Source organism: Festucalex cinctus, chromosome 21 (assembly GCF_051991245.1).
Source record: "Festucalex cinctus isolate MCC-2025b chromosome 21, RoL_Fcin_1.0, whole genome shotgun sequence".
NCBI lineage: Eukaryota > Metazoa > Chordata > Actinopteri > Syngnathiformes > Syngnathidae > Festucalex > Festucalex cinctus.
Window position 1 is genome coordinate 13,083,155 of NC_135431.1, and position 27,337 is coordinate 13,110,491.

Consider the following 27,337-nt stretch of genomic DNA (forward strand, 5'->3'; position numbering starts at 1 on the left):
TTTGACCCTGGTAACCAGTTGCCTATATGTCATTTGGCAATGAAACAAGAACAACTTTGATATCATTCTCATGAAAACATGATATCACCTGACTTGCTGGGATGAATCACGTGCTTCTTACTGTCACTCTTTGTCCCTGACCTTGTCCAGTTTACTTTCTTGCCAACTATGAGGGAAAAACAAAGCCAGATCAACATGACACAAAATACCCAATCGTGCAAGAGTTGACAGAGCAGCCACAGAACGGCAGATGATGGAAGGAAACATTTGGCTTCATCAGGCCAACGATATTTGACCACAATTATGAAGTTCGGCTTTCAACCCTGTGGTGTCCTCATCTTGTTCTCAAGGTTCCGGCTAAGCTCAACTCGCCGGGTCGAGACTCTAGTGGTATGGCATAGAGCCATTCCAGATGAGCCTGGAATCTTGTTTGTGTGCATGTACTGGCCATGATTTTGATTTTGGCATAGCTGGACAACCTCAGGCACAAACATGCATCTTTACTAGTTTGGTAACTACAATTAGAAACTCTTAGATCAAACAAAATAATTTGTTTGCCCATAAGGAATGCATCTAACTTACAGTTCTGAGGTTGAAGGCTCAACTACGGGCTCAGGACTTCCTGTGTTGACTTTGCACGTGCTTGTGTGGATGTTCTCCATTTACCCCGGTTTCCTCCTGCATTCCAAAAATATAGATGTTAAGTTCAGTGACAACTCTAAATTGTCCATAGGTGAGAATGTTTTTTTTCTTCACACAATCGAGTTCATTCTTTCACGCTAGCTAAACTTAAATCCGAACTGTATGAGCTTAGCATCGGTTCGTGAACGTGATCCAAAACCATTAACGTAATGATTGACATTTATTATTGAGTGAGCCTGAGGAGAGCGGAAGGCCAAACCACCGCAGAACACGGAGCTGGACCCAGCGCGGTGGGTCTGGCTCGGCCCCAGCGCGCTCGTCTGGTACAAAGAGAAGACTGCGGTTCTTCTTGGAGTGCGTTCACCACCGCTACACTGCTGCTTTGCTCCCTTCCCAGTTAGGTTCTGCTTTTTAGCATCTGCTGCGAGTATGAGTCATCTCTAAGAAGCTGCAGTGCTCTCGCAAGGACAGCCGACGGATTCGCTGCATCCAGATTCGGGTGTTTTGGTGCAGAACGTGGAATTTATTTTCCGCCTATCTGTCGTTACAGTCTGTTTGCATCGGGGCCCAAGGGCAGTGGCACGTTAGATCCAACAGATGGGGCTCCACAACAGTTATTATTGTTTGTGTAAAAAATAAACACTATTTAATACCACCCCCTAAGGAACAGGAGTGGAACTGCCTTGTCCAACACATCAAGATTTTTCTTTTCATCATTGAATTAACTGTTTGTTTCCTTACTCAACAAAACAAAATCCAAGTTTAATGAGATGACATTGAATCAAGTCAATTTAAATGTTTGGTCAAATGAATACAGTAAGAAGAATAACATAAAATGAATGGGCGTGAGTACATAGCTCTGATCCTGCGCGCAGTATGACTCACCCAAGCGAGGCAACACTGCAGGCTCGCAGGATTCATTATGATAAATGGGAGCTGTATGGATTTCTTTGTGGATACAAGAAACCTTGGTAACAGCAGAACACTCCTCTCACCCGTGCGAGTAGCTTTGCATGGATGCTTTCAATGTGTTATGCATCTCTAAAGATGATTTATGCCATTGTGAGTATGAATGGATTACCAACACTACCCCTTGAAGGTGGCTTGTTTATCAACTGTCTCTCCTGTCAAACTCCAAAGCTATTCATCAGCATAAACTGACTATTTAAGCACCTCGTTTGACGTACAATGTGCACCACTAATTGAATACTGGATGTCAGAATTAAAGAGTTTTAAAAAGAAGTGAAGATAATAAAACGCAAACTTATGTACATAAAACCCCCCCACTAATTTTCTTGCTGTTGTCAAGCTAAGCAATGTCGCCATCTTGTGGACAAAGTGTGAACAAGAAAACAAATTGAGACTCCGCTGATTTCCTCATGTGTGAATTGTGAGCAATAAAAAAATAAAAGCTAACATATCAACACAAAACATTAACTGCTTGTATAAATACGAATACTTACCAAAAATGTGCCATTTTAACAACGGAAGACAGCATTCTTCTTATTATAAATAGGTGTGCTTTGGTTAGCTAAAATACTTTATCCTATACAACAACATAAAATGTGGGTGCGCGGGTGCTTTAATTTGATACGACAAAACAATTCAATTCACTTGGGAAAACTTGTGTTGGCGAAACAGATCCAAGAGCAGCAGTTGTAGAGCTCGAATGCCAACTTGAAGAAAGTACGACGAATAAATGCTGATCCAAGATCGGGTGCTAAGCTACAAAATGCTGACAATGAATAGACCATTGCGCATGCGTACACTGGTCGGCTTGGATATCTACGGAGAGTCTTTCGAGCCAAACAACGTAAATTGTTGAACCAGTTATTATTTCCAGTTTCAGTACCACAATTGTAGACTTACAAAAGTAATCTCCGTATAATATTATTAATGTATAATGTTGTTGTTTTACGTATTTCTAAATTCATTTCTAAACGTTTTAAGCTATTTCGCCTTCATGTAGTTTGTCTAAGTAGAGTTGCCGTCCATCTTCCCCTGTGGATTAGTTCCGTGTGCGTTTCGGAAAGCAAAGGGATCAGTGGGCTGCCATTTTAGCGACCTTACGGTAAGAAAGCCGCTCTGTCTCCCTACATACACACACACACACTCACTCGTTTGCTGATAAAATTAGCTGCACGGGCCACGACCCTATGTTTTTCTCGCTAAATACCATATAGCTTGGTGTGCTAACATTGAACCAACAATAAAACACAAACAAATAGTCTAGTCGTTATTTTTTTTCAACATTAGCGCCTTTGGGTTTACATGTAACAGTGGCGATGATCTACGCTCATTTTGATACGAATGCATTCCGTTCACACATTTAATATAGTACCGCAAGGAGTTATGCAATGTTTAAAGATTCAAATTACGGTTTCAAGGCCACTTTTAGGATGTCAAGTTCGGCTGTTGGGTGGGAGAACCTAAAGGTGGTGGTGGCCCGTTTCTCACGTTTTTACTCAAGTCAAAGCAAAAAAAAATAAAAAAAATCGTTCCAAGATTCCAAGGATGGCTCGTATCCCGAATAACCCGCCGAGTCACTCTTATCTAAAAGCATCACTGTGGCTCGTTTCGGCGCACCTTTTAAATCCTAAAAGTTCAAACTCTGTTTCCATCAGATTCACTCCATAATGGGCATGGCGGTGGTCCAGCTCACCTCCCAGAGTCACCACAAGAATATCTTGGACGCCCTGCACCACCTGAGGCTGCAGGGACACCTGAGTGACATCACAGTCCAAGTTGACTACCAGGGCCACTCGCGGGCGTTTCAGGCTCACCGGGTAGTCCTCGCCGCCTCTAGCGGCTACTTCAGGAACATCTTCCTGTCCCCGGACAGCACCCCTGACCACATCCCGCTCTCCAACATGCATCCGTGCGACTTTTCTGACTTTTTGGAGTTTGTGTACACGGGTAAGGCGGAGGTAGCCCGGAGCAGGATAGTTGACATGCAAGCAGCGGCCAGAATTTTGGAATGCGAGGAGCTGTCCACGGTTTGCGGAAACAACTGCAACTTCCAGTCAGATGCGGTAGAGAAGTCATCACAAGTGACCAAAACAGCCAGAAGGAAGAGACAGTTGAAAGGTCGAGTGGCTCCGAAGAGTTCCGAGTGTCTTTCAAAAAGACCCAAGGTGAAGACTACTAAACTCAAACTGCGCTCGGGTGGCCGCAAAGTCTTGCAGAAGTGTATCCCAACTACTGGTGAGGTTGAAGAGGAAGATGACGACACGTACGCGCCCTCACCCACCTCGCCTCACTTTGATGAGGAAATGCTGAGTATGAATGACGGTGAGGAATCATTGTTGTCTGCGGACGAGGAAGAGCGCGGCACGGCGTCCAAGCGTGTATCCAATGGGAAGTTTTTGTGCAATGACTGTCAGCGGAGCTTCCACTATGAGAAGAGCTACCTGAAGCACATGAGGTAGGTGCTTGGTTGTTTTTCATCAACGACATCTTTCAATGGGTAGGCGTGGAAAATCTCCCTGCTTGTATGTGAAATTCAGGTTTGTAAACCACTGTAATGACAAAAAGATTACGATAGATGGTGGTGTTTCATCGCTTTAGATTCCAAATCGGTACAACCCCTGCTTTTGGGGTTCCGATCTTCAATCAGTTCTTCAACCAGTTTTCCTCTCGCTTTGCAACAGCACCTACCACGGAGTCAAAGCCGACCTGGTCTACCGCTGCGAGACCTGCCTGAAGACCTTCTCTAACCGCAGCAACCTGAAGATCCACGAGAAGCATGTCCACAGCAGTGAGCGGCTATTCCCCTGTGAGGTCTGCACCAAGACCTTTAAGCGCAAGAAGGATGTGGTCCGCCACCACAAACAGGTCAGGGCCAATTACGGTACAAAGGGGTGAAAATTTTCCAGGAAGCTTCTGGTGAATTCCCATGAGAAGTTCGGTTGAGGGATTTTGGAAACTTCAGAAAATTCTGCAGATTCGCCATTCTACAAGTAGTACCAATCCCCCGCGAAAGTCCTGTTCCTGTCACTGCATTTCCTGACTTGTCCATATCGCCTGTTTAGGTGCACGGCCCTCATGTGCACCAGTGCTCTGACTGTGGCAAGTTGTTGAGCTCCAAGGCATCGCTGATGTTGCACAAGCGGACGCATACCGGCATCAAGGCCTTCGTCTGCTCCGAATGCGGCACACGCTTCACCCAGAAGTCGGCTCTCAAGATGCACAACCGGTACGAGCTTGGTCAACACAACTAATATAACTCACAGGTTTGCTAACAATCAGGACGCTTTGCCATTGGTGTCCCACCGGGATGACTACACAGGCCCATCTATCATTGTATTCCAGCAGAAGTCCATTTTTCTGTTGGTCATGTGAAGTATGACATAAGAGTGTGGTTGTGTTTAGCATCCACACAGGTGAGAAGCCCTTCGCCTGCGACGAATGTGATGCCCGCTTCACCCAGAAAAGCATGCTGGTCTATCACAAGCGCTCCCACACGGGTAAGACGACACCCAGTTATGATCTTCTCCGTCATGGCGCCGTCGTCAAGTTCTTGTGTTGTTCAAGGTGAGAAGCCCTTCATGTGCGAGTCCTGCGGGAAGAGCTTCGCCTCCAAGGAATACCTGCGATACCACGCCAACATCCACACCGGCTCCAAGCCGTTCAAGTGCGAGCACTGCGGCCGTGGCTTCGCCCAGAGGAACTCCCTCCGGCAGCATTTGACGGTGCACACGGGTAAGCATCCGATTCAGATCATCTGTAGCGCCCAAGTTTAAAAGCGGAATTCTTCTGTTTGCCCCGCCCCACCCCAGGCGAACGTCCTTACGCCTGCAGCTACTGCGACAAGCATTTCACGCAGCTCAATGCTCTCCAGCGGCACCAGCGTATCCACACTGGTGAAAAGCCCTACATGTGCGGTTTGTGCAGCCGCACGTTCACCGACAAGTCTACTCTTCGCCGGCACACCGCGGTGAGCAGCAGTCTTGTAACTTAACTAACCAAAAGAACAAACAAAACAGAAAAATAAATAAAAACTGATATGCTAACTAACCAACACACAACAAGCCATCCACTAACTTCATAGTTAGTAAACTAAAAAACAAACTGAAAAGAGACTAATTGACAATAGTAACGCGCCCAACTAACCAAAAGAACAAACAAAACAGAAAAATAAATAAAAACTGATATGCTAACTAACCAACACACAACAAGCCATCCACTAACTTCATAGTTAGTAAACTAAAAAACTAACTGAAAACAGACTAATTGACATTAGTAACACACCCAAAGGAAACAAACCAACGAAACTAGAAAACTAACAAACACTTAACTAACCAACCACTAAATAGCAAAATAACAAATTTTCTAAAACACACAAACCAATTAACTCGCCATGACTTAACCAAAAACGAGGAAAAAAAAGAACTAAACTAGCAAACTAACAAATAAACTAACAATCCGACTAACCACCAAACAATAAATATAATAATAAAAACTAGCCAACCACTAATTTGATAGCAAATTAACAAGTGTAAACTATTGTAACGCACCATCGCAAAAAAAAAAAAACTAACTCAGAAACAAGGAAAGGAAACTAACCAACAAACAAAAAAACTAGCTAGCCAACCAACAACTTGATAGCAAACAGACAACCTGAAATCAACCAGCGAGCTAGAAAGAAAAAAACTAACCAACTGTTGACTCACTGGCAAACTAACAAACCAACAAATGTACCAAAAACTAATCAATTACCATTTTGCTGGCAAACTGAAAACGAAACAAAAACAAACCAACCAAATGAAAACGACATGCCTAAGGTAGAAAAAGAAGTTTACTAGCAACCAACAAAGCAGCTAACAACAAATTGCCGTAAATAAACAACTTGTCAAACTAACAAACACGATACAAACCAACCAAGTAACCAACAACATGCCAGCAACGTAACTAAACAGTTGACTACCGGTAACTAGTGGACAAATATTAACTAGCTAACGGCATTTTTCTCCACCGTGTCCCAACTTCAGACTCATGATGCCAGTGCTCCATGGAAGAACTACCTGGTGGTCTTGGAGGGAAACGTGGAGGAGAAGAAGTCCAAAGGTCAAGGCAAGGCGTCGGAGCAGGAGAAAAAGAACCTTGGCAAAAAAGCGCCTGAAAGCAACGTCGCCTCCACCGCCGCCACCTCAGTGCCGCCCGAGAAAGCTGAGTTGGGGGCCGTCACCTTGGTGAGTCCCGGCCACCTGGGCGGGGTTACCGTCGCCAGCACTGAAATGCCACCCGGGGCTCAGGTGGCGACGTCAACGGATGGCAGTGACATCATCGCCTTGCACGGACCTTTAGCCATGCCCGTGGAGGCAAACTCCTCTGAGACAACCCAGTTACTCCCCACGGAGACCCCCGCCATGTCATCCCTGCCGCAAGAGACGGCTTCGCAAACCATTCTGACTCCTGGGACAGAAGAAAAGCAGCCCAACATTCTCACAGTGGTCCTATCTGACCAGATTTGTACAGAACAGCAAATACAGCAAAGGACACCAGAGAGGAAGGAAGATGACGACCAAGCGAATACTGATTAGAATGTGAATGAAATTAACAAATCGATTGGATTCCATGCTTAACAATCGTGGTTGTATTATTCAAAATTTACAATTGTTGTGCTTTGTCCCAAAATCATGTCATGAGCATTAAAATAATTCAAATTTTGAATCGCAGCAGAAATAGTGGGCAGAAACAAATGGGGAGCAATTAAAAAAATACATTTTAGTCCCAGATAAAGGAATTTCTGTTAATATATTTTTTCTACATTTTGCCATTTCCAGAACTTCATTAAAAGTTATGACTTCAGTGTGTTTTGAGTTCTTCAGTAGAACATAAAAATACAATTTTGCATGATTTGGTGTCTAAAACAGCTGTGGAGTTTAATAAGGATAGAATACAACTTTATTGCCCATTCGCACAAGCACAAAGATTTATTTATTTTTTTATCCAGAAGATGGATATTTGGTAAGTGATTGGAAGCAACACGGGTAGGGAGGGGCATGCGTAGCGAGGAAGGGGAACCTCATGGAATGACAGCTCCCAAAATGGTAGCCTAAAATCAGTCATAACCATAAATAAAACAATCCTGAGGTATTACAATCACATAAGAGAAGAAATAATCAAGTGGCTTATGTTATGGATAACAGTCTCAACGCGTTTCTGAACCCGCAAGTATATCGTCATAATTTGGGAATAAAATGTAAATAAAATATAATGCACATTTATGATTGCTCCGAGCAGTTCTGAATACATCTTTCGGTTTTAGTGCGCTTCGTTTAACTTTCATTGCGTCGCTGATGAGGAGTGACAATGGTGTGACAAAAAAGAAACGAGATTGGGCATGACTCAATGCCAATCGGCTAACTCCCATTCTGCCATCATTGTGTTCACTGCCCTCACTCAATTTTTTTTTTTTTAATGGATTTTGTAGCGCTCTTGCAATGCCAAAAGTACCAATAATTAAGTTTCTCTTCAATGAAGGAAAAACAAAAAAAAACGTTTAAAAGAAAACAAAAACAGAAAAAAAAAAAAAATCAGATTTAGCTATGGTATTTTTGTTAGCAGATCTTCACCAAATCATGTATGCTATGCAAAACCCTGAAAAGAGGACATGAAAATTCATTCAGATTTAGCCACTTCAAAATATTAAAACGCATATTGTCGCTGTCCTGTGAAAAACATGTCTTTTTTTTTTTTGTTTAGATTTTTTTTTTTTTTACGTTTTTGGGATGTCTGCATTCAGTTTCATCCCATAAATGTAAAAAAATGACAAAAATTGACATAAGTGTTTTTCACAGGACAGCAACGACATGATGAGCAGCAATGGCCGTTTCTTTAATATCACACCTCTTAACAACATGGAGTTAAAACGACAAAAAAAAAAAAACATGCCACACTTGAATGACTAACAAAGTTAGTAAAAAGGTCCTCCACACCAGAGGAGTGGACGTGAAGACGCTTTACATTCCGACTGGATTTAGAGAGAAGCGTTACTGTAAAGCAGTGCTGTGGCGTGTACATGTATACGTGTGTGTTGGGGGGGAACCATGCGCGTGACTTGTTTGTCCCGTCAGTCTGTGCGGGCGTCCGCTCGCTCTCATTTGAGGTCTCCCTCGTCACACTGGATGGTCTTTTTGATGCGCAGGAGCAGGGTAGTGTGCCACTGGTCCAGACGCGAGATGGAGTCGAACTCTTTGACCTATAAAGGGGGGGCGGAAGCCGCGGCAATGGACAAAAACGACGACCTTGTAAATCAAAGAATCTATCAGCCCTTTATTTGTAAGGATAAATATAGCACTGTGCAATTAATCGGAATTCAATTACAATTTCAATTATTAGAATTCACAAGTGCAAATTTGGAATAATTGGAAATGAAAATTAAAAGATTGATACTTTTTTTTTTTTTTTTTTAGTTGTTATAGTTGATGTATTTGCACCTTTTTTAGTTTGGAAATGACTAATTTAATAAATCTTGTTTGGACCAAAAGGAACTTTCATAATTAGTCTTTCAGAGAAATGTATTTATCTTAATATATATATTTTTTACATTTAAACATTTTCATGTTTTGTACCAAAAAAACAAAACAAAACAAAATGACTGTTCTAACCGTGATTGCAATTATTACCAAATTAATCGTGATTAATATTTTCTTCACAATCAAGCAGGACTAGGTAAACATATATGTAAATATTTAGAGTTGGGTGTCAATTCATCACTCCAGTTAGCAGGGGATTGCTGCATTTTACAAAAATTACATATTTTTACCTCATCTAAGAATAAACTGGCCCATTTCAGTTTTAAAAATCAAACCTCCTAAACAGACTTACCGCCTCTGTGAAGGCCTCGCTGTTCTGTTCCTCATGTGCCTCCAGCAGTTTCTTAACAACAAAGTATAGGTTATTAAAACAGAAATAAGGAAAAACAAATACCGGGAAGTAGAATATAGTGGCTACCTTCAACAGTTTGCACTCTCTGGAGTCGGAGAAAGCCGGGAACATCTCCTCGTATTTCTCCACAGCAATCTGGGTGCGGGATGGGGCGCACCAGGATGAGAGAACATCTTACAAACAGTGTCAAGGAAGCCGTAAAAAAATTAAAAACAAACTTGCCTTAGCGTTGAGCTCGTCCACGATGAAATGACACAATGCCGCTTTGAAGAAATACTCCTTGGCGCTGTACTTCAGCAGCGGGTTGTCCATCGTGTTGGCGCCGACCTGCGTATATTCATATTCATAAACAGCATTAAACTTCATTTCCACATAGCAATCACACCGTTTGATGACATCATCAATTGTGCACACACATGTTGAACAAACTGCCAACAAAATGTCCAATTTTAGTAATTGGTGTCCCACAAGGATCAATGCCATGCCCCATTTTGGCCACACAGTCTGGCGAAGCTTTTACCTGCTCATAGATCTCAATGGCCTTCTGGTACTGCTCCAGCTGAGCACAGTAGGCCCCCACCTTCAGCAAACACTTGTTGGCCGAACTGTTCGATTCTTCTCCCTTGTAGTAATCCGCCGCTTGCTCATAATGTGCAATCGCCTTTGCAGAAGGAAATCAAACGCTGTTAACGCATTCTCGCGCAATTGTGCGACATAATTCCAGAATAAATGAGAACTGTACTTTTTCGATGTCTACCAAGTCAGCCTCGTAGATTTCGGCGATACTGATGTGATGTTTGGCGGCGATGGTGAATCTTCCCTGGAAATTATTTATTATTTAAATGAATTGTTTAGTCGTTAAATGAATACCTGGCTTTCAGAATCAATCCTATTATGCATTATCTTTTTAAACATGTTTTTTTTGTATTTGGTTATTGCTATCTTGTGTACCCAATGAGTTGCTGGTTCCTATAATGTACTCTGCTTTCTTACCATATCTGTGTAAATATCGATGGCAGCATTTAAACACTTGATTGCCTCTTTTGGTAGCATAAAGAAGAAAAGGAAGAGGAGGAGGCAAATGTTAAGACATGAAAAGGGTTAGTTTACATGACAGAACAGATGCTAAAAAGCAGAGGACACAAAAAGACGCACAAAATGGTTGCTGGGAAACAACAAATTGTGTACAATGGAAACCTCTCAAGTGATACTTTACTTACAGACTTATAGAACAGTTAATAATGTTAAAATGTGACTTCAATTAACCCCTGCACAATTATTAAAAGTTTAAAAAAAAATTTCCAGGTGATTTTTTTTATTTTTTATTATGTTCCACCATAGAGAATTCACTGTAGTTTGCGTTGTTAATCCACTATCTTGAGCACTCGTTTCCTAATGGAGGTAACGTGTGCTGATCTGGATCACTTTATAAATTAAGCATTCAGAGTTGATGTCATCGGTCCCGAGCCTCACCATTGGGATCGGACTTCTTGTATGCGTTCCCGGCGTCGATGAAACTGGTGGCGCAGTCGTGTTTGTTCTGCAGCTGCAAGTGGAGGTGCGCCGCCTTGCAAAACGCTCCACCAGCAGCTAAGAAATGTTGTAAAAAAATTTTTAAAAAAAAGTTATCATTTAAGTACTCTGAGTCAGCATTAACTTGGCAGCACCATCACAAAGTGCTGTGCTGTGCAAAAAAATAAAAATCTTTCTTGCAGGTGTGTGTGTGTGTGTTTTTTTTTTTATTAATCATGTTCTTATCTCACCACTCCAGTTCTTGGCCATCTTGAACATGTTGGCCGCTCTGCAGTACATCTCACAGGCCTCCTCCACTTTGTGATGTCCTCTGTGTAGAAAATAAAGAGGGAAATGGTCCAAGACGCTACAATAAATCACTGCATCGTGTAACCTATTAATTTGTGTAATCCTCTGGTGAGTTAATTCTGGTAGTAATAATAATAATAATAATAATAAACCAGACAGCTACTCAATCATGCTAAGAGATATGGCATCACTGCATGGTCAGCCACAGACTTACCAACGTTAGTACACATTCATTTTAGTTATTTATTTATTAAATTAGTGCTGCTGCATCACAAATTCAAACTAAAGTAAAATGCTGAATAATGCTAACTCTCCCTACTTCAAAGTTACACTGCTAGTATGTAAAGAGGATGTGGTGCCAAACCCGCTCGTTTAATGATTAACTAGCAGCGAAAAAGTAGTGGAAAAATGTCGTAAAAAATAAAATAATAATAATGATAATGACGAGCTAGCTTGTTTAAAGTAGCGGCTAAACAGTGAGTTAGCATAAACAACACGCGTCGACGCCCCTGTGCGGTTCTTTATCTACATTTATTTTTGTTTTATGTCATGTAATAAATTAAAAAGCCGGTTCTATGCATATGGAAACGGGCTGTGTGCCAATAATGTTGCCAAGTAATATATCACAGAGTAGCTTCCTTACCCGCCGAACATCCCTCCCAAAAAAGACCCCGACGACTTGACTTTCTTGTCAGCGTCGACCATAAGCTGTATCGCTTCCTTTTCTTTTCCGCTGTTGTCCATGTTTATATAAAATTATAAATTTGGTGTTTAGAGTCAGAAAAGACCCGCAGGAGATTGAGTTGTCAGAGGAGGGATTACAAGGCGGCAGGTTTACGCAGTAGTGTGTCTGTTAGTGGTTTTGGTGGTGCATTGTGGGTGTTGTAGTTCATTACAGCCTCTGCGTATAACTTCAAAGTAGAAGAGAACTACAACTCCCATATCGATGGAAATAAATACGTTTTAACACGCACAGAAGCGACAATAATACCAATATCTAGTCTTAGTCTTACATGTAATTGTACACTAAATTGTTTCGTACACATTGGTGAGAAAAATAATTTATAATACCATAAATAAATGTTTTTTTTTTTTTTTTTAAAGAACACTGAAGTAGCTGTCAATTCTTGCCAGCAGGTGGCGCTAGACACTACTGCTACTACTACAACTTTGCTGACAGTACATAGCCGTGTACAGTAACCAGTGTTTTCCTTAAAAGTCATCTGGCTCTTGGCCTGGACAAAGTAAACACGCAACATCAACAGGTTCATTCGTGATTCTTTAATTTCAGTGGAGCTCTCCCATGCTTGCTCACAACCTGTTGCAACAACTCGTGTGTGACTGCAAGCATCATTACAAAGACATTGCGTGATATACATCTCCATGAGATAAAGTACAGTACTGCTGTTCATACTGTTAGGTGGGGAACTAGAACCAATGTAACAAAAGGCAAAGAAAGTCCCCCACCTTCGAGGCTCAGAATAATAGAGAATAATTGCATGACGTGATAAATCATAAGGAGTGGAACCACCATAGTCAACTTTTTTTTTTAGTTTAAAAGGTGACGTATTGCATCATTATGCTTCAAGTGCCACTAAATGATCACCCCTTCGTCAGAACTTCATGAAAAGGCCACGTGCACAATCCGCTATTTGCAAAAAGAAAAAAACTTAATACCAAAAGAAGCTAAAATCAAACAAACGACAGCCTAAAAAACAAGTTTGAAGATCTTTGAAAAATGTGTATCATTGCTCCAACTGCTCTAACTAAATGGTTACATGCAAAAAATAAATGTAAAATAATGGCACATGCTATGACTACTTCAACTAACGCTGTCCTGATATATCCTTGATTTTTTTTTTTTTAACCACGTCTGGGTTTATTTGTGTTGAAATACACTTACTATTTAAACAATCTACAGCATGTGGAATGTGTATTTTAAGGCTTAAACTCAAAGCAAAGGTTTTCATTTGTCCATTATTTTCCACAAATTTTATGCTTGCATTTTTTTTTTCCACGGGTGTATTCAAATACATAAAGTGTGTATGAAGTGCTGCATTGGCTAATATGCTCACTTTACAATCCCTGCTTGAAATCTGGACGCAGACTGAAGTTATCGCTACAATCAAAATGTGCGGTGGCCATAAACGGAGGTGCTTGAAAAGTCCAAACTCAAAAGTCACAATCCCTTTTTGTGAGAACTGGACGGGGCTACGAGGAGCTGAGGCCCGAGTCGGACTCGGCGCTGCCGCTGCAGGCCCGCTCCTTGCCGGCGACGCAGGGCGCGGTGGAGCACGGTATGGAGTAGCAGGAGCAGGCGGGACTCTTGAGGGTCTCCTCTGTGATGACCTCCCGCAAGGAGTGTTGCTCCTCCACCTGGAAGATGTTCGGCTGCTCTGCTTGGTCCTCGCAGATCCTGGAGAAACAACAACGAAAGGAATTTGCGATTAGTGAAAGAAACACTTCAGCTAAACAGCAATTTGCACATGAAAAAAATAGGTATGAGGCAAAGAAAAAGAAAAGGAAAAAGAAGCATTTTCATGCACCCATTTTTGTTAACAAACCTGCATTCATTTTGTCTCAATGGCTCACTGCGTTAATTGCTCTTTTTTTTTAAGGTCCTGAAAAGTACAGTGCCCCTAAAGTGACATGGGGGATAAGATTAGATAAGATTCTTGTTAGTATTTTTTCTCTGTTTGAGGAGTCTAATTCAGAGGCCATTTCAAAACTAACTCCAATCCAAAACACATTCCTTAACCAGAAACCTAATCCTAATCTCACCCTAACCTGAACCGAAGCACAATTGGACATTTTTTTCCATTTCTGCATGAATAGCACCAATGGAATGGCAAGGTTGGCCTATCAGAGGGCAGAATGGTGCTTATGTGTCAGAAACATTTTTTTTCCACCCTTGCAGTGTTGAAAACAATGGTTGCAATCCGACAACTATTTTGCACAACACACCAGACGTCATGTAATTATCATAATTATCAGTTTTGACGAGTGCATCATGCCAACGTGTTAAGGCACACGCAGTTGAGTCAATAATACATCTGTAACATCAACATTGCAGCCATTTTGTGTCTAAAAAGTGGCTATTGATAAACAAGTGAACGGCAAGTGTGACGTCACGTTTGGACGCCGCCCCATGCTGGAGGACAACCCGCCAAAGCGAGTGAATAAGAAAACAATCAGTGTGACCAAGACAAAAGGTCAAACAGTTGATAAACTACTGAACTACTGATGCCCTAATCCAGTGGTGTCCAAACTACGGCCCGGGGGCCATTTGCGGCGCGCCGTCCATTTTTCAGTGGTCCGCAACGTATGCTAAAAATGGCATTTGACTCAGTTCAAATAAAATAAACAAAACAAAAATGTTTGGAGATGGTCAAAGTAAGAAGGGAGGGTATCGAAAAACAGGTGCCATTAAAGGTTATTTTAGTTCACTAAAACTAATGGAAAAAATACAACTAAAATTCAAAAAACAATAGTTATCGAAATAAAATAAAAACGAAAATGCTTTTTAAAAAAACGAAAACTAACTGAAACTACATTTTACGTTTACAAAACTAACTAAAACTATAATTATAGCAAACGTGCCCTTCGTTTTAATCTTTGGTAATTAATTTAATGCATGAGTCTTTGGGGATGATTTTAAATGTGATTTTTAGTAGATTTATTTTGATATAAACTGGAATAATGACGTTTGAAAGTACATCACACAATAGCCAATAGAAAAGCACCTTCAGATGACGCTGCTCCCACGGTGTTTACTAAATATTGCGCACAAGTAATACACGTTTTTTAAAATTAATACTAATACTGAAACTAACAAACTAAACTAAAACTAAGAATTTTTAAAATAACTATACTAATAAAAACTAACAGAACCACCCTAAAAACTAACAAAAACTAACTAAAATGAAAAATTCCCAAACTATAATAACCCTACTGCCATATTACAAATTTATATACTGTAGCGTTTTTCTAAATGTGCAAAAGCACAAATAAATTATTTGTACAATTTTTAGGACTAAACAATTTATCTTCATAACATTATGTGGCCCTTGCGTCCTTCTGATTTTCTGTATGTGGCCCTCAAATGAAAAAGTTTGGACAAAAGTTTGGAGCTCTAATCGCTCAAAGAGAGATCCATATTTGATATCGGTCTTTTTTTGTATCGTTTGAGGTATCCCAAATGGTGAAACAGAAGTCCGGTGCGCTTTTAAGCTTTCAAAGTAAAGGGAAGCTGTAATCCTTTTAAGGACTATCATGTTTAAGCCCGGAGGATTACACGTTGACAGAGATCCACGCCGAGTGTTTGTTCTTGAATGTTTACGCAACTAAAAACCGTGATGTTAATTTGACATTTTTAAATACCGGTACATGATTACCATGCATTTCAAGTTAGCTCTTGTAATGTTTGACGGGACTCGTTAAGACTGTGTAGTTGTCGAAAGCTTGGCATGGGTGCCATTTTGTGGCCCAGTGAAAAAGGCATCCAACACACCAAGTGCCTCATGCAAAAGCCATTCATTCACATTTGAAGCAACCCAACCGCAAGGACGGCATGCCAGGGTCCGTAAGGCCTAAAGAAATGATAAGTCATGGCAGTTGACCAAGCGTTTTATGGACTATTGAGGGTTAATCAATAGTGTACGACATGTCAACTGTCTTGCATTATCATTGAGGAACATTGACAGCTCCTGCTTTCAAACGTCAAAAATAAGCACCCAAGCACTAAAATGCCAGAGAGACTTTACAGCAATCTGGGGGACTCGACTCTGAATTTGGCACGGAGGCGTCTGTAATTCTGGGGGTGGAAAAAAAGAAGAGTTAACATGTGGTAATGCTGGATTCAAGTGGAATGTGGAAGGAGGAGTGGAGGAAAGGTCGCACGAGGTTGCTTATTTTACTGTCTGCCGTAACGAGCATGAGCATGAAGACGTGGAGACTGTTTTGCAAAAACAAACGTGAGAAGGCAGAAGTGAAACAAACACAACCTTGAAAACTTCAGTTTCAGAAATGTAGGTGACAATGGAGGACAAGTGCTGTAAAAATAAAAAAAAATTTAAAAAAAATGGAGGGAGCGTGTCTTACCTGTCATAGATGAGGCCGTCGATGCCCTGCTCCCTCAACTTCCTCCTATTCTCGTGCTCGTTATTGTCGTCGCCCCAGCTGAACACCACCAGGCCTTTGCCCTGCGCCTCCCCGATGAGGCTCACGTTCGTCAGCAGCTCCTCCGTGTGAGCGCTGATGCCCTGGAGGAGACGTTTGTTGACATTTTTAGCCAGATCCTGGAATAGCGCTAATGTTTAACCCTGAAAAGGAGGGAGGAGGGGCTCGTACTAGGATGTCTTCGCTCTGAGCGAAGCTCATGGCGATCTCGGTGGTCTGGCAGCGGATGTCCATCAGCTCTGGATACTTTTCAGAGATGCCCTGCGTCAGGAACAGGATGGGGTACTTGTTTTGCTTGCGGCGCACCCTGAGGGACAAACACAGGAAGAAATACTGATCTGAATCTACTCTACCAGAAATCCAGCGGTTCTTTAGTTAGGATATGGGTAGTTCGTCCAAGTTACTTCACTTATTTAGGCCATTATTGCAATAAAAAGTTCATATTTTGTCTATAATTAATTTTATACTTTCATTATTTTGCATGCACAATTAGTATCTTTAAAAACATATTTTGCAACTTGCTGTCAACTGAAAATGACATCACGAGGGCTCAGGTAACCAATCACAGCTCAGCTTGTAAATGTCACATGACCAAACCTAGAAAACAGTTGACAGCAAGTTGCAAAATGTGTTTTTAAAGGTACTAATTGTACATGAAAAATACTGAAAATAACAAATTTATTATAGGCAAAATATTAATGTTTGACTGCCAAAAATGGCTAAATAGTTCAATCAGCTAAATGATGCAACATATAAGGAAGTTAGCATTAGAATTTAGTTAGCTAACTGTGGTTAGGTAAATGCTAAATTCAGGAAGGGTTGTGACCAACCATGTTAGTCGGGTAGTTAAATTAGTTGGCTCATTCGAGTTAGATGAAGACGGGTTAAATTACAAAAAAACGTTGAGTCAGTTGATTAGTTCAATTTGTTTTATTAGTAAGCTACACCATGTAACATTAAGCTAGCTAACTGAAACTTGTTAATATTAAACTTGTTCCTTGCTAGTTAATTAGAACTAATTAGTTGCTGATTAAACGTTTTGATAAGTTTGCTAAAATTACTGCTTTTAACTTAAGTTAGCTTAAATCATTTTTATTTAAAGTTTATTTTGCTAATATTACTACATTCAAGTTAAGTAAATGAGTAAGTTCGTCTTGCTAAATTACAGCTACTTTTGTTAGTTCAATTAATCTAACTTGTAAGTTAGACCAGTTAACATTAAATCATTTCAGTAAGATTAATGCATTCGAGTTAAGTTAACAAGTCATGCTAAATTAGAGCTAGTTTGTTACTACAATAAAGATGACTAAATTTAGACCATTTAACATTACATCAGTTCAAGTTCAATGAGTTGACGTTAAGCAAGTTAACTTCAGGCTAGCTTAATTTATGTTTGGTTAAATAGTACAATTTTGTTTAAATTATTGGGAAGTTAGTAACCTAAAGCTAGTCACATTTAAATGTTTGTCAAGTTAGTATTTCAGTAAAGATCGTTCTGTTGTGGCTCCTGTTTATAGGCTGTGCGAGAGCTTACATGGAGCAGACATCGGGGTCGAAGCAAGAGAAGACGATGCGTCGCTTGCCTCCTTCCCGCAGGACGCACGTCAAAATGATGTCTATGAACTTGTTCATATTGAAGTAGGATGACACGTTGCCTTCCCATGACCCATCCTGTTGGGATAAACGTTGAACACTTAACCATTTTCCGTCCATTCTGCTGTTATGTTTTCAGTTTTTAGACACGTCACCTTCATCTGGCAGATCCATTTGAGCTCAATGTTGAAGCCCACATGCTCGGGGAGAGCGTGGAAGAGCTGCAGACAGGAAGGATTTCAATTAATCGAGAAGTCAAAAGAAGCTGATCGACGCTCGTCTTTTCGTCTTACCTGCGGAAGCGACGGGAAGGGCTGATGCTCGTCAATCTCGTCCTCGTCCTCCAGCACGTCTGAAACAAAACACTGCTCGGTCAGCTGCGTGCCTGTAATTTAATTTCACACGTGAATCAACTATTGAAAAAAAAAAAAAAACAGACCTTTGAGATCGCTTCCCTTCATGGCGGTGACGTGAGCCAGCTGAGTAAACAACACAAACCCACACACTTAACTGAAAGCCTTGAAAACTCAAGTGTGCAGTAACAGTTTTAACGTTTGTGCTCCATAATTTAACAAAAATACATACAAAATAATATAAAATAAAATACATAATTATAAATAAAAAAATCATCTGGGGAGCGTGTGTGGTGTTTACCTTCAGAAGCTGCAGCTGATCGAATGTGAGAGCTTTCACAGGCACCTCAATTAGCTCGAGAGTCTGGTCATTTTTCTGGGGGAAAAAAACAAAAAACAAACATCCAAGTCAAGATAAGAGATTGTTTTTCCCATTTGGCATGCGTAGAATTCTACATGACTCTGTGTAAAAGTCACGGTCACTGCCATTGTGTTTTGCAACCTCAATTGAAGGTCGTTACCTTCTTCTTGGTAGAGATGCAGCACGTGAGGTCGTGGTACACGATGGGCACGGCGTCCTTGGAGAGGTGGACGTCGAACTCCACGTAAGCGGCCCCCTGCGTGTTCAAACATAGCGTGTGGTTGTTAACGGCGTACTGTACAAAAGGTCGCGCTGCCTTCGTCAAGAGACGTACGTGCTCGGCCGCGCTCTTAAACGAAGCGATGGTGTTCTCTCGCACTCTGTGATGCCTGGAAAATATAAATAGTGCATTTTGAGAATTGACATGCAACCTGAGAATACTGGGAGGCGGACGTGCTAACCACTCAATCACCGTGCCGCCCTGCTCCCATAACAGTCAAATATACATTTCAAACTCCTCTTAGAAACTAGGTAAGGTGTGACAGTTATGGAGGACCAAAAAATGCCTAAATAAATATAAATGTGAAAATAAAAATTGACATAAAAATATAATTCAATCATTAAATTAAAAAAACAAAACAAATAGAAACAGAAATAAAACAAAAAATATATTTATAAAGTAAAAGTAAACACAAAAAATAAACAGAAATAAAATCGACAAAAAAATGTATAAACTACACATAAATTAAAAATAAATAAATAAATAAAAAAACCTGCATTCAAAAAATAAAATATAAAAATAAGTGTGCAATAAATTCAAAATTTAAATAGATTTAAATGTCAAACAATAAAACAAAAACGTTCTGCTCTCATTATTTACTTCATGCTGCATACGCTGTCAGCATGAAATGTTATTTCAAATGAGGGCGCTGTCCTAAGCATGTCTTGGGTTCGATTCCGCTTTTGCAAATTGCATTTCGTTGGTTGAGTGTTCTCTCCTTCATAACAAGCAAGTCGGCGAACAAGAAGAACATTTATTTTATTTTTTGAATCTCATTTTTTATTTTTGTATTTATTTTTTACTTTTATTTATGTATATTTTTGTTGTTTTTATTTCCATTTATATTTATTTTTTATATTTAATTTTTTAATTATATATTTTTTATTTTGGCATTTTTTGTCCTCCATAATGAGCGTATGTTCCACAGAAAAAAAAAAAAAAACACAAATAATGAACCACGACTAAGCGGGGTTTCATTGTACTTACTTGGCGGCGTGCGTGCTGCCAGCTCCCCGGTGGCCCACATTCAGGGACCTTCCTTTCTTCCAGTACTTGGTGAAGGTGGCGCTCATGTCGCACTGCAGCCCCGGGATGGGTCTGATCACCAGGTAGTCCACTGCAACGCAACACATAGTTGGGCTTCATCCTCATTGTCGTCTTATCCTCCATCTTTTCGGATTCCATACCTCGCACTTTGCCGATGGTCTGCCTGGAGTTGCGCCCCATGATGGGCAGCGTGACCAGGCCGTGGTCCCTGCCGCTCTCCAGGAAGGTGGAGGAGAGGAGGCAGGCGGTGCCCACGTGCCCCGGGAGAACGTCGCCCTGGACCACGTGCTCGCTCAGATCTTCCTGCAAGCGCCACTATTAAGACGAAGCCTTTCAAAGTCATCGTCTCATCTACCCAGGCGGGTCCTTCTTGCCTCAAAGAACTCAAAGGTGAGCTCCAGGTTGTCGGGTTCCATGCTGTGGATGCTGTACTCGGTCCACTGCGAGGGTTCCAGGGCGTAGCCGCACTCGGGCTGCGAGTGGCGGGACTTGTAGCATTTGGGGCTGATCATGCTGATCTCCAGGGTGGTGGGCACCGTGTGCGGGGACGGCAGGCTGCGTGAGTTCTCACCCTCCTCCTCATCCTCTTCATCCTCCTCCTCAACGCCCTCCAGCGTCAGTTTGATCCTGAACAGATGCAAGTCACTTCTCATTTGTTTTGAAGTGCTTGCGTTTGGGTTGAAATTTAAGCTTGGGCCTACCTGAAGCGGGACTTTTTGAATTTCTTCTTGGTGATGGACACCGGAGACGTCTTGGAATAGTGCAGACGCAAGCGAATCTCCGTCTGGCATGTGAGCCAGCCGATGTCGACACTCTTGACCCCATCTAGGGCGTGGGAGGACGCAGTCAATAAGTGTGACCACATTTGTCTGCTGCAGTTGCTGACAGTGAAAATTATCAGTAGGGGACTTTTTGAAATGAGGAAGGACATCTTTTTAAGGGCCTCACACAATATCACAATGTAAAAAATAAACATATTTTGTACTGTTTTATAGCTGCAACAACACTATTCACAAGGACAAATTTATAAAAGTTCCAAAGGGAAAGCCAAACCATACATTTTCTTTACAATAATATGTTGCGCCCCACAAAAATCCACCCCAAGGGGCTTCCATTTTGTTTTGTACTACCACTTGCTGTTGACTGAAAATGACATCACAGTTGTTCAGAGCTCAGGTAATGACCAATCACGGCTCAGCTTGCGAAGGTCACATGACTAAACTCTGTTAACATTTGGAACCATGATTGGTCGTTAGCCGAGCCTTGTGTATTTGTGATGTCATTTTCTGGCAAGTGGCAAAATGGCCGCCCCCTACGATGGATAACAACGGGTGGATTGTGCTGCTTAATTTATAGTCCACAAACATAATATTAATCAGAATACCATGGATAGATAAATAGTTTTAGAGGTACGGTGGGGATAATCATGTTATTTTCCATTTAAAAAGAATAGTAAAAAAAAAAAAAAAAAACATTTTGTATTTTCTTAAACCCCAAATATTATTTTTAATGTTAAAAAAAATAAAGATTTTTGTTGGACAGTGACAATAAAAATGAATAAAATAGTGAGCTTTAAAAATAAATAAATAAATAAATAGTGAGCTTTAAAAATAAATAAATAAATAAATAAATAAATAAATAAATCAAAATTGCTGACTTATCTGGTGATGAATTTGGGGATTTTTTTGTTTGTTATTTGGACCATTAGACTTACTGTGAATCCCAAACTGCCCGTTGTTGACATTCAGGTGAGATGCTGTAAATGAAGGGAAACGGCATTAGAAAAAGTCGGGATTTTTTTTATTTATTTTTTTTTTTAAGTAAAACCTCTCAATCCAGAGCAGCTCTCATTAATAGTTACTTTATAATAATAATACATTAGAATGTTAGTTAACATTGAACTGCAACTATTAAAGGACATGCTCTGAACTTGATGCCTGCCCTTTCAACCGACAACCCCACCAGATATAAAAAGAAAAGCGATCGTAACCAAGAGTAATCACGTAACGCTAATAAAGGGTGTGGTGACAAACGTGTTTATGCAACAGGCTTATCTAGAACTAGCTTGGTCTACAAGAGCAAACGCGTCGCAGTATTATGCTTGTTACCCCAAGCAACTACTGCAGCGTTAGCTTCACTGTGTGACAAAGCTCGTTCCAGAAAGTATCCTAGCTCATCGCTTTTATAAGCCAATGTACTGAATGTTCTGCAGGGGAGCATTGGGGGAAAAAAAAAGTGACTTTTTTTTTTTTTTTTTAAGCTCTACAAGGAGTTTTATTCACACGCTTTGCCCAAGCCAAGCACGTCGTGCACCTGTTGTAATACCTGTCGGGCTCATGGTGCGGGGATGATGATGGCTCTCCCACACATTGACTATCACCTGACACGGATCGCCCGCACTCTGCAAGTACAATGTTTGTTTGTTTTTCTTTTTCACAATTTTAATGCACACAGCACGAGTAAAACGTTTCGGTCTGTTCCTCGAGCCATCTCTGGGTCAAACCAGACCATCAGTCACCTTGGGCGGCGGAGGGTGCATAGCTGAAAAGTTGGCGGTTGTTAGAGAAGATGGAAACATGGAAATAGTAGCCCCCCTGAACCCCCAATGAATTGGCAGGTTTACGTGAATAAACGTCGCACCTCTTTCCACCACAGAGAAAGCATTTCAACAACATAATAATTTTGAAGTACTAGGGGTGTTAAAAAAAAAAATCGATTCGGCGATATATCGCGATACTACATCGCGCGATTCTCGAATCGATTCAATTAAAAAAAAAAAATCGTTTTTTTTTTTTTTTAAGAGCTCAGAATTGTTCATTCGGTATTCGGATTCAACGGATTCAACGTCTTATCATCATTGCCTTTTTTTTTTGTGTGTGTGTGAATCGATTTTTAAACTTCCATTTTTAATGGAAAAATATTCAACAAAACGTCTGACTTCGGGTTAGGATTCACACCTTGAGCATGGAAGAATGTTATATGAACGGAACATTAAGCCTTAATATTTTATTTTAATGCTGTTCAAACATGAAACAGATTACAACCTCTATAAGATAAATAAATAATACATTTTCATATAAATCTTACACTCTACAAGCTTACTGATTAGTATTTTCTAAATTTGAATGAAAAAAAATCGCAACAATCGACTTATAAATTCGTATCGGGATTAATCGGTATCGAATCGAATCGTGACCTGTGAATCGTGATACGAATCGAATCGTCAGGTACTAGGCAATTCACACCCCTATGAAGTACCATCACTTATTTGTGGCAAAAAATATATTTATAAATACACAAAAATATGTGACCAACAATTTAGTCTACCTGTGCATATGGTGAAACACAGCATTAGCTTATCATGTTATTTATAGCAGTAAAGTTTTAACCGAGTCGGCAACAATACAGTCATTCTCAGACATTCATTGGAAGTGAAGGTCAATATTTAAAAAAATATATACTTTTGGAGAGAGATTCAGTGACTCATAGTGACAACAGGAAAAACAATATTGTTCCTGGACCTGCCAGAAGACATACATGGCATCAGCTAGATTGTGCTTGGACATGTCACAAGATAGAGAACAAGTATGCAAAGTCATGTTGGCACTAAATCTTTGCTCCAGGCAAGGAACAGGGAGAGGCTGTTTCCGCCATTGAAAGGATGCAACAGTGAATACTGCATTTGTCTATAGTAACTATGAGATATGGAAATTATTTATTTAAAGGGCTTGCCAATGAACCTTTGTATTACTATTCTTCACCCACTGCATAATAAATCTAGATTAAAAACAAAACAAAAATCAAACTACTTCCTCTTTGAAAAATACTCCGCATTCGATGACGCACTGTTGGCACTGTGAAATGTTCTATTGTTCACACAGAGACTTGAGATTTTTTTTATGTGCCTGGGAGGAGAGTCTCTCCACACAAAACATTGCCAACATTCCTTCAATATCCTGTTCTATGGTTACACCGTACACTTTTAGACACCTGACACACTTTTTCTTAAAATGTGTGACAATTTTCTAAATTCTGAGATATTTGACTTAAAGGGATCAGTGCATTAATAGAAAACAACTCACTTTTGCCTCCAGAAAGAAGCCCTTGAAGTAGCGGTACTTGACCTCGACTCCCCTTGGAATAGCGACCGTTGTCGTCCATGTATTCCTGGAGACGTAAGGGAGGATATTGCAGTCTCCATGAAAAAAAAACATGCACTTTTAAACCTTTGTCGAATTGTAACACCAAGTTTACACAAACCCTTCATCACTCAGGGTGTTCAAGACCACCGCTTTTTGGTGGCTCCAGCTGCCGAGGGATTCACAGCTCCCTACCACGGCAATCACCTCGCCTGAGGAATATCCAGAAGTAGACATTTTAAACATGAAAATTAAAGGTCAGACACACAGCACGAAAAACAACAATCACAATATTCGCTGGAGTTCGGGAACAAGCAATTGCATATATATCTAAGAAACCCGAAATGAGAGTTGGTAACTTTGCAAATCTGACAGGGTTGAGTGTATTTGTACTATTGTGTTGTGTCGGCAGGGTTGCACAAACCTGGACACGTTTCTCCTCTGACAGTCAGGGTCACTTGGGAGACCTCCATTGTTGACAAACTGACAACTGGCACACGCCAACATGGGAAAATACATTATTTCGTGTATATATGTCGCATATATATTATTTTCAGTACTTACAAAATGTAATGTAGTGTAATAATCATGATGTTCAATTGTCCATGTTAAAAATGTTGCATATAAGCGTGGTAAGTTGACAACACGTTACAGCCATATTATCCTGGCGTCCACTATAACAACTAAAAACATGAGATAACCCCATAAGGAAATTTCTATGTTGTTCTTATGTGGGGGGAAAAAAAAACCCCCAAAAAAACAAAAGAGTCAAAATCAGCAAAAAGAAAAAATAAATTTTGCCCAGAAGAATAAAAATGCGGGTCTGAGGGGGTTACTTACCTTAGGCAGCGATGAGAAGGTTCATGATGGAGGCTAGGACTGTTGGGTTAGGTTACAAATGCATCTTTATGCGCGGTCACGAACCTCGCCCCGAGCCTGCCGCAAGCCATTGCCGTCCACCACCGAACAATAACGCCGAAATCAACTTGGATTCATAAAACTGAATTATTATTCATTATCAACGGTACAGTCGTAACGCCCATAGTGTGATACAAACTAGCAGTGAACTGAAGAAACAGCAGCGCAGCTGACGAGGAAAGAGACAATGAAACGGATATGCTTTCAAAGTAAAACATAGCCACATTGAAATGAATCTTTGATGTAATTTATTGTCAAAATCTTGACATTACAATGACACTATTTTAATAGAAATAATAAGCTTAACTTTTTAATCATTTTATCTTGAAAATAACATATCTGAGTCTCTTTTAATAATTTTCTCTTGCAAATAACCCATTTTAATATTTTATTTTGAAAGCACACGTTGACGTCGTGAGTTTTATTTTTTCCGGTTCACCCTCGCCAGAGTCGCCACATAAACAAGCTGGAACCGCTTCTCGCTGGATAGCAGTTTATCATCGATAGTTTCGAGAACAAGGCCGGGCCACAACTTTCGCGTTTTAGTAGTCGTGCTCACGTGTTTAGTGGGGCAAAGTCTCTTGTTTTCTTTCTGTTTTTGTTTTTTTAAGTGTCAAAGAAATCGCAGTGTTTGTGAAGCGTTTGCGCTTATCAGTGGCGGTCGTAAACCACAGTTTCATTTCATCCCTATCAAGAGTGATCACACTTTGGTCTTAGTTGACGTAATAATGCTTAGTTTGGGTTTAGCCACGCAACAAGTAATCTTTATCAAAGCTAAACGTGAACCGGAGAGCCATTTGACAAATAATTTTGTTTTACCACCATCAATCTAACAAACTTCTGCTTTCTGGGGTCCTTTAAAGATGAACGTGTCCTTGAGGTTTTACACCGGTTTCATTTAGCATATATATATATATATATATATATATATATATATATATATATATATATATATATATATATATATATATATATATATATATATATACATATGAAATTTGAGTTTTCAAGTGATTCTCAATTACCTCTGATACTTACACAACGCTAAAAAAAAACAAAAAAAAACTTCGGTCTTTTACACCATCTAGTGTTGGAAAATAATACTGCAACATCCTTGGTACACCTGCATGCCCGCAAGCCTCGTCAATTGTAATTAGGAAGGGAGGCTCAATAAAACTATTATTTAATTTTGAATGGGGCAGTTTCTTTCAACTCCACATTCGAGTTATAAGTCTTTTATTTACCACTGGCTGGATTTAAGTGCGCTGTTGTATTTTCCATAGAGGGAAGGCATGGATTTGTAATGTAGCTACTAGAATATGGATCCCTGTTGCATTGCTGTGTGTAAAACGAAATACAGAAAGAGAGTCAAGGGGAGTAAGAAGACTGCAGCATGCATATGAATATTTTAGTATATTTCTCAAGTTCTCACACCAGGGAGCTCTCACACTTGTTACAGCCCTACACTATAACATGCGTAGAAAAATGTGAATTTAAGTGAAGTTAAGTACAACAAAGTTAATTTGAAGTCAGGCTATACTACGAATACACAAATAGAAGTCTTACTTTTGTTTGTCTTTAATGATCTTATGTGGATTCATTGAACGAGCTGGTCTGCTCATTTAATGCCCGCCAAAGCCTAATATAATTAATCTTATGATAATAACCTTTGCACACTTGTAGTGTCAGATGTTATTGCCGTGAGATTGAGTAGCAGACTTTCCAGCACCATAATAGTATGGCTTCAAAAAATGAACTGAAGGAGCTCATACATCAATATGCCCTGGCACGCGTGAACAGCGTGTTGTGAAAATGCCAAGTCACATACTTGTGAGAAATATGGGGCATGTTCACGCATCCGTCCTGACTGATGTGATTACAGTCGGCGTGGTGTAGCTAGTGAAAATCAAAAGACAGCAATTTGTCTTTTTAGTCGTACAGACTTTCTGAGTTCTCACCTTTACTACATTTTCGTTAATGTTGACATGCCAAACAAAAACTCACCGTTAGAAAGCTTTCAGGAGGATGCTGTAGATCTTACTAATGGCTCAATATAGCCGTGAGATGAATTTCAGATTTCAAAATAAGAAAGGAATTGATGAGCAATCATTAG

The 27,337-nt window shown here is 40.3% G+C and overlaps 4 protein-coding genes across 8 annotated transcripts in view; 1 reads left to right on the forward strand and 3 right to left on the reverse strand.

Annotated features, from left to right (window-relative positions):
• trib2 (tribbles pseudokinase 2) overlaps positions 1–2,857 on the reverse strand; it is a 36,476-nt gene extending 33,619 nt beyond the window's left edge. The window contains exons 1-2 of one of the 3 annotated variants that reach the window (XM_077509997.1): positions 2,106–2,857; positions 583–678 (exon numbers count right to left, since the gene is read on the reverse strand). In XM_077509997.1, coding sequence (XP_077366123.1) covers positions 583–662 — 80 coding nt within the window. In that variant the 5' untranslated portion in view covers positions 663–678; positions 2,106–2,857. Of the gene's footprint in view, positions 1–582; positions 2,021–2,105 lie in introns of those variants that run through there. The other 2 variants (XM_077509995.1, XM_077509996.1) reach the window with 2 other exon arrangements.
• Positions 2,638–7,457, forward strand: gzf1 (GDNF-inducible zinc finger protein 1). The gene is made up of 8 exons (XM_077509994.1): positions 2,638–2,713; positions 3,267–4,066; positions 4,293–4,476; positions 4,674–4,837; positions 5,014–5,108; positions 5,176–5,343; positions 5,421–5,578; positions 6,633–7,457. The coding sequence occupies exons 2-8, from the start codon at positions 3,279–3,281 to the stop codon at positions 7,182–7,184; spliced, it is 2,109 nt and encodes a 702-aa protein (XP_077366120.1). The 5' UTR covers positions 2,638–2,713; positions 3,267–3,278; the 3' UTR covers positions 7,185–7,457.
• Positions 7,458–7,547: 90 nt separating this feature from the next.
• On the reverse strand, positions 7,548–12,208 carry napbb (N-ethylmaleimide-sensitive factor attachment protein, beta b). The gene is made up of 10 exons (XM_077509998.1): positions 11,999–12,208; positions 11,298–11,377; positions 11,008–11,124; positions 10,528–10,574; positions 10,277–10,354; positions 10,055–10,195; positions 9,757–9,861; positions 9,601–9,669; positions 9,475–9,525; positions 7,548–8,845 (listed from the first exon to the last, which is right to left on the reverse strand). The coding sequence occupies exons 1-10, from the start codon at positions 12,097–12,099 to the stop codon at positions 8,744–8,746; spliced, it is 891 nt and encodes a 296-aa protein (XP_077366124.1). The 5' UTR covers positions 12,100–12,208; the 3' UTR covers positions 7,548–8,743.
• Positions 12,209–12,621: 413 nt separating this feature from the next.
• On the reverse strand, positions 12,622–25,418 carry gpcpd1 (glycerophosphocholine phosphodiesterase 1). 3 transcript variants are annotated; one of them, XM_077510728.1, is made up of 20 exons: positions 25,147–25,418; positions 24,731–24,796; positions 24,428–24,518; positions 24,250–24,334; positions 22,493–22,568; positions 21,882–21,923; positions 20,869–20,992; positions 20,542–20,794; positions 20,308–20,470; positions 20,108–20,237; positions 19,175–19,229; positions 19,001–19,096; positions 18,781–18,855; positions 18,566–18,605; positions 18,420–18,478; positions 18,282–18,347; positions 18,068–18,204; positions 16,705–16,840; positions 16,456–16,616; positions 12,622–13,771 (listed from the first exon to the last, which is right to left on the reverse strand). In XM_077510728.1, the coding sequence occupies exons 2-20, from the start codon at positions 24,777–24,779 to the stop codon at positions 13,567–13,569; spliced, it is 2,043 nt and encodes a 680-aa protein (XP_077366854.1). In that variant the 5' UTR covers positions 24,780–24,796; positions 25,147–25,418; the 3' UTR covers positions 12,622–13,566. The 3 variants fall into 3 exon arrangements, with proteins under 3 accessions (XP_077366854.1, XP_077366853.1, XP_077366855.1); XM_077510727.1 differs by having other exon boundaries at positions 22,481–22,568; XM_077510729.1 differs by lacking the exons at positions 22,493–22,568; positions 25,147–25,418 and having other exon boundaries at positions 24,731–24,788.
• Positions 25,419–27,337: the final 1,919 nt, after the last annotated feature.

What these genes read in the sequence shown, in the direction of transcription:
- gzf1 (XM_077509994.1), top strand. Translation starts at nt 3,279, where the DNA reads ATGGGCATGGCGGTGGTCCAGCTCACCTCCCAGAGTCACCACAAGAAT. An exon ending in GCATTTGACGGTGCACACGG is followed by an intron (nt 5,344 to 5,420) that starts GTAAGCATCCGA and finishes GCCCCACCCCAG; the next exon opens with GCGAACGTCCTTACGCCTGC. An exon ending in CTCTTCGCCGGCACACCGCG is followed by an intron (nt 5,579 to 6,632) that starts GTGAGCAGCAGT and finishes TCCCAACTTCAG; the next exon opens with ACTCATGATGCCAGTGCTCC.
- napbb (XM_077509998.1), bottom strand. Translation starts at nt 12,099, where the DNA reads ATGGACAACAGCGGAAAAGAAAAGGAAGCGATACAGCTTATGGTCGAC. An exon ending in TTGGGAGGGATGTTCGGCGG is followed by an intron (nt 11,378 to 11,998) that starts GTAAGGAAGCTA and finishes TTTTCTACACAG; the next exon opens with AGGACATCACAAAGTGGAGG. An exon ending in CAAGAAGTCCGATCCCAATG is followed by an intron (nt 10,575 to 11,007) that starts GTGAGGCTCGGG and finishes TGCTACCAAAAG; the next exon opens with AGGCAATCAAGTGTTTAAAT.
- gpcpd1 (XM_077510727.1), bottom strand. Translation starts at nt 24,779, where the DNA reads ATGGAGGTCTCCCAAGTGACCCTGACTGTCAGAGGAGAAACGTGTCCA. An exon ending in TTCAAAAAGTCCCGCTTCAG is followed by an intron (nt 20,795 to 20,868) that starts GTAGGCCCAAGC and finishes GCATCTGTTCAG; the next exon opens with GATCAAACTGACGCTGGAGG. An exon ending in CTCAGAGCGAAGACATCCTA is followed by an intron (nt 16,617 to 16,704) that starts GTACGAGCCCCT and finishes CGTCTCCTCCAG; the next exon opens with GGCATCAGCGCTCACACGGA.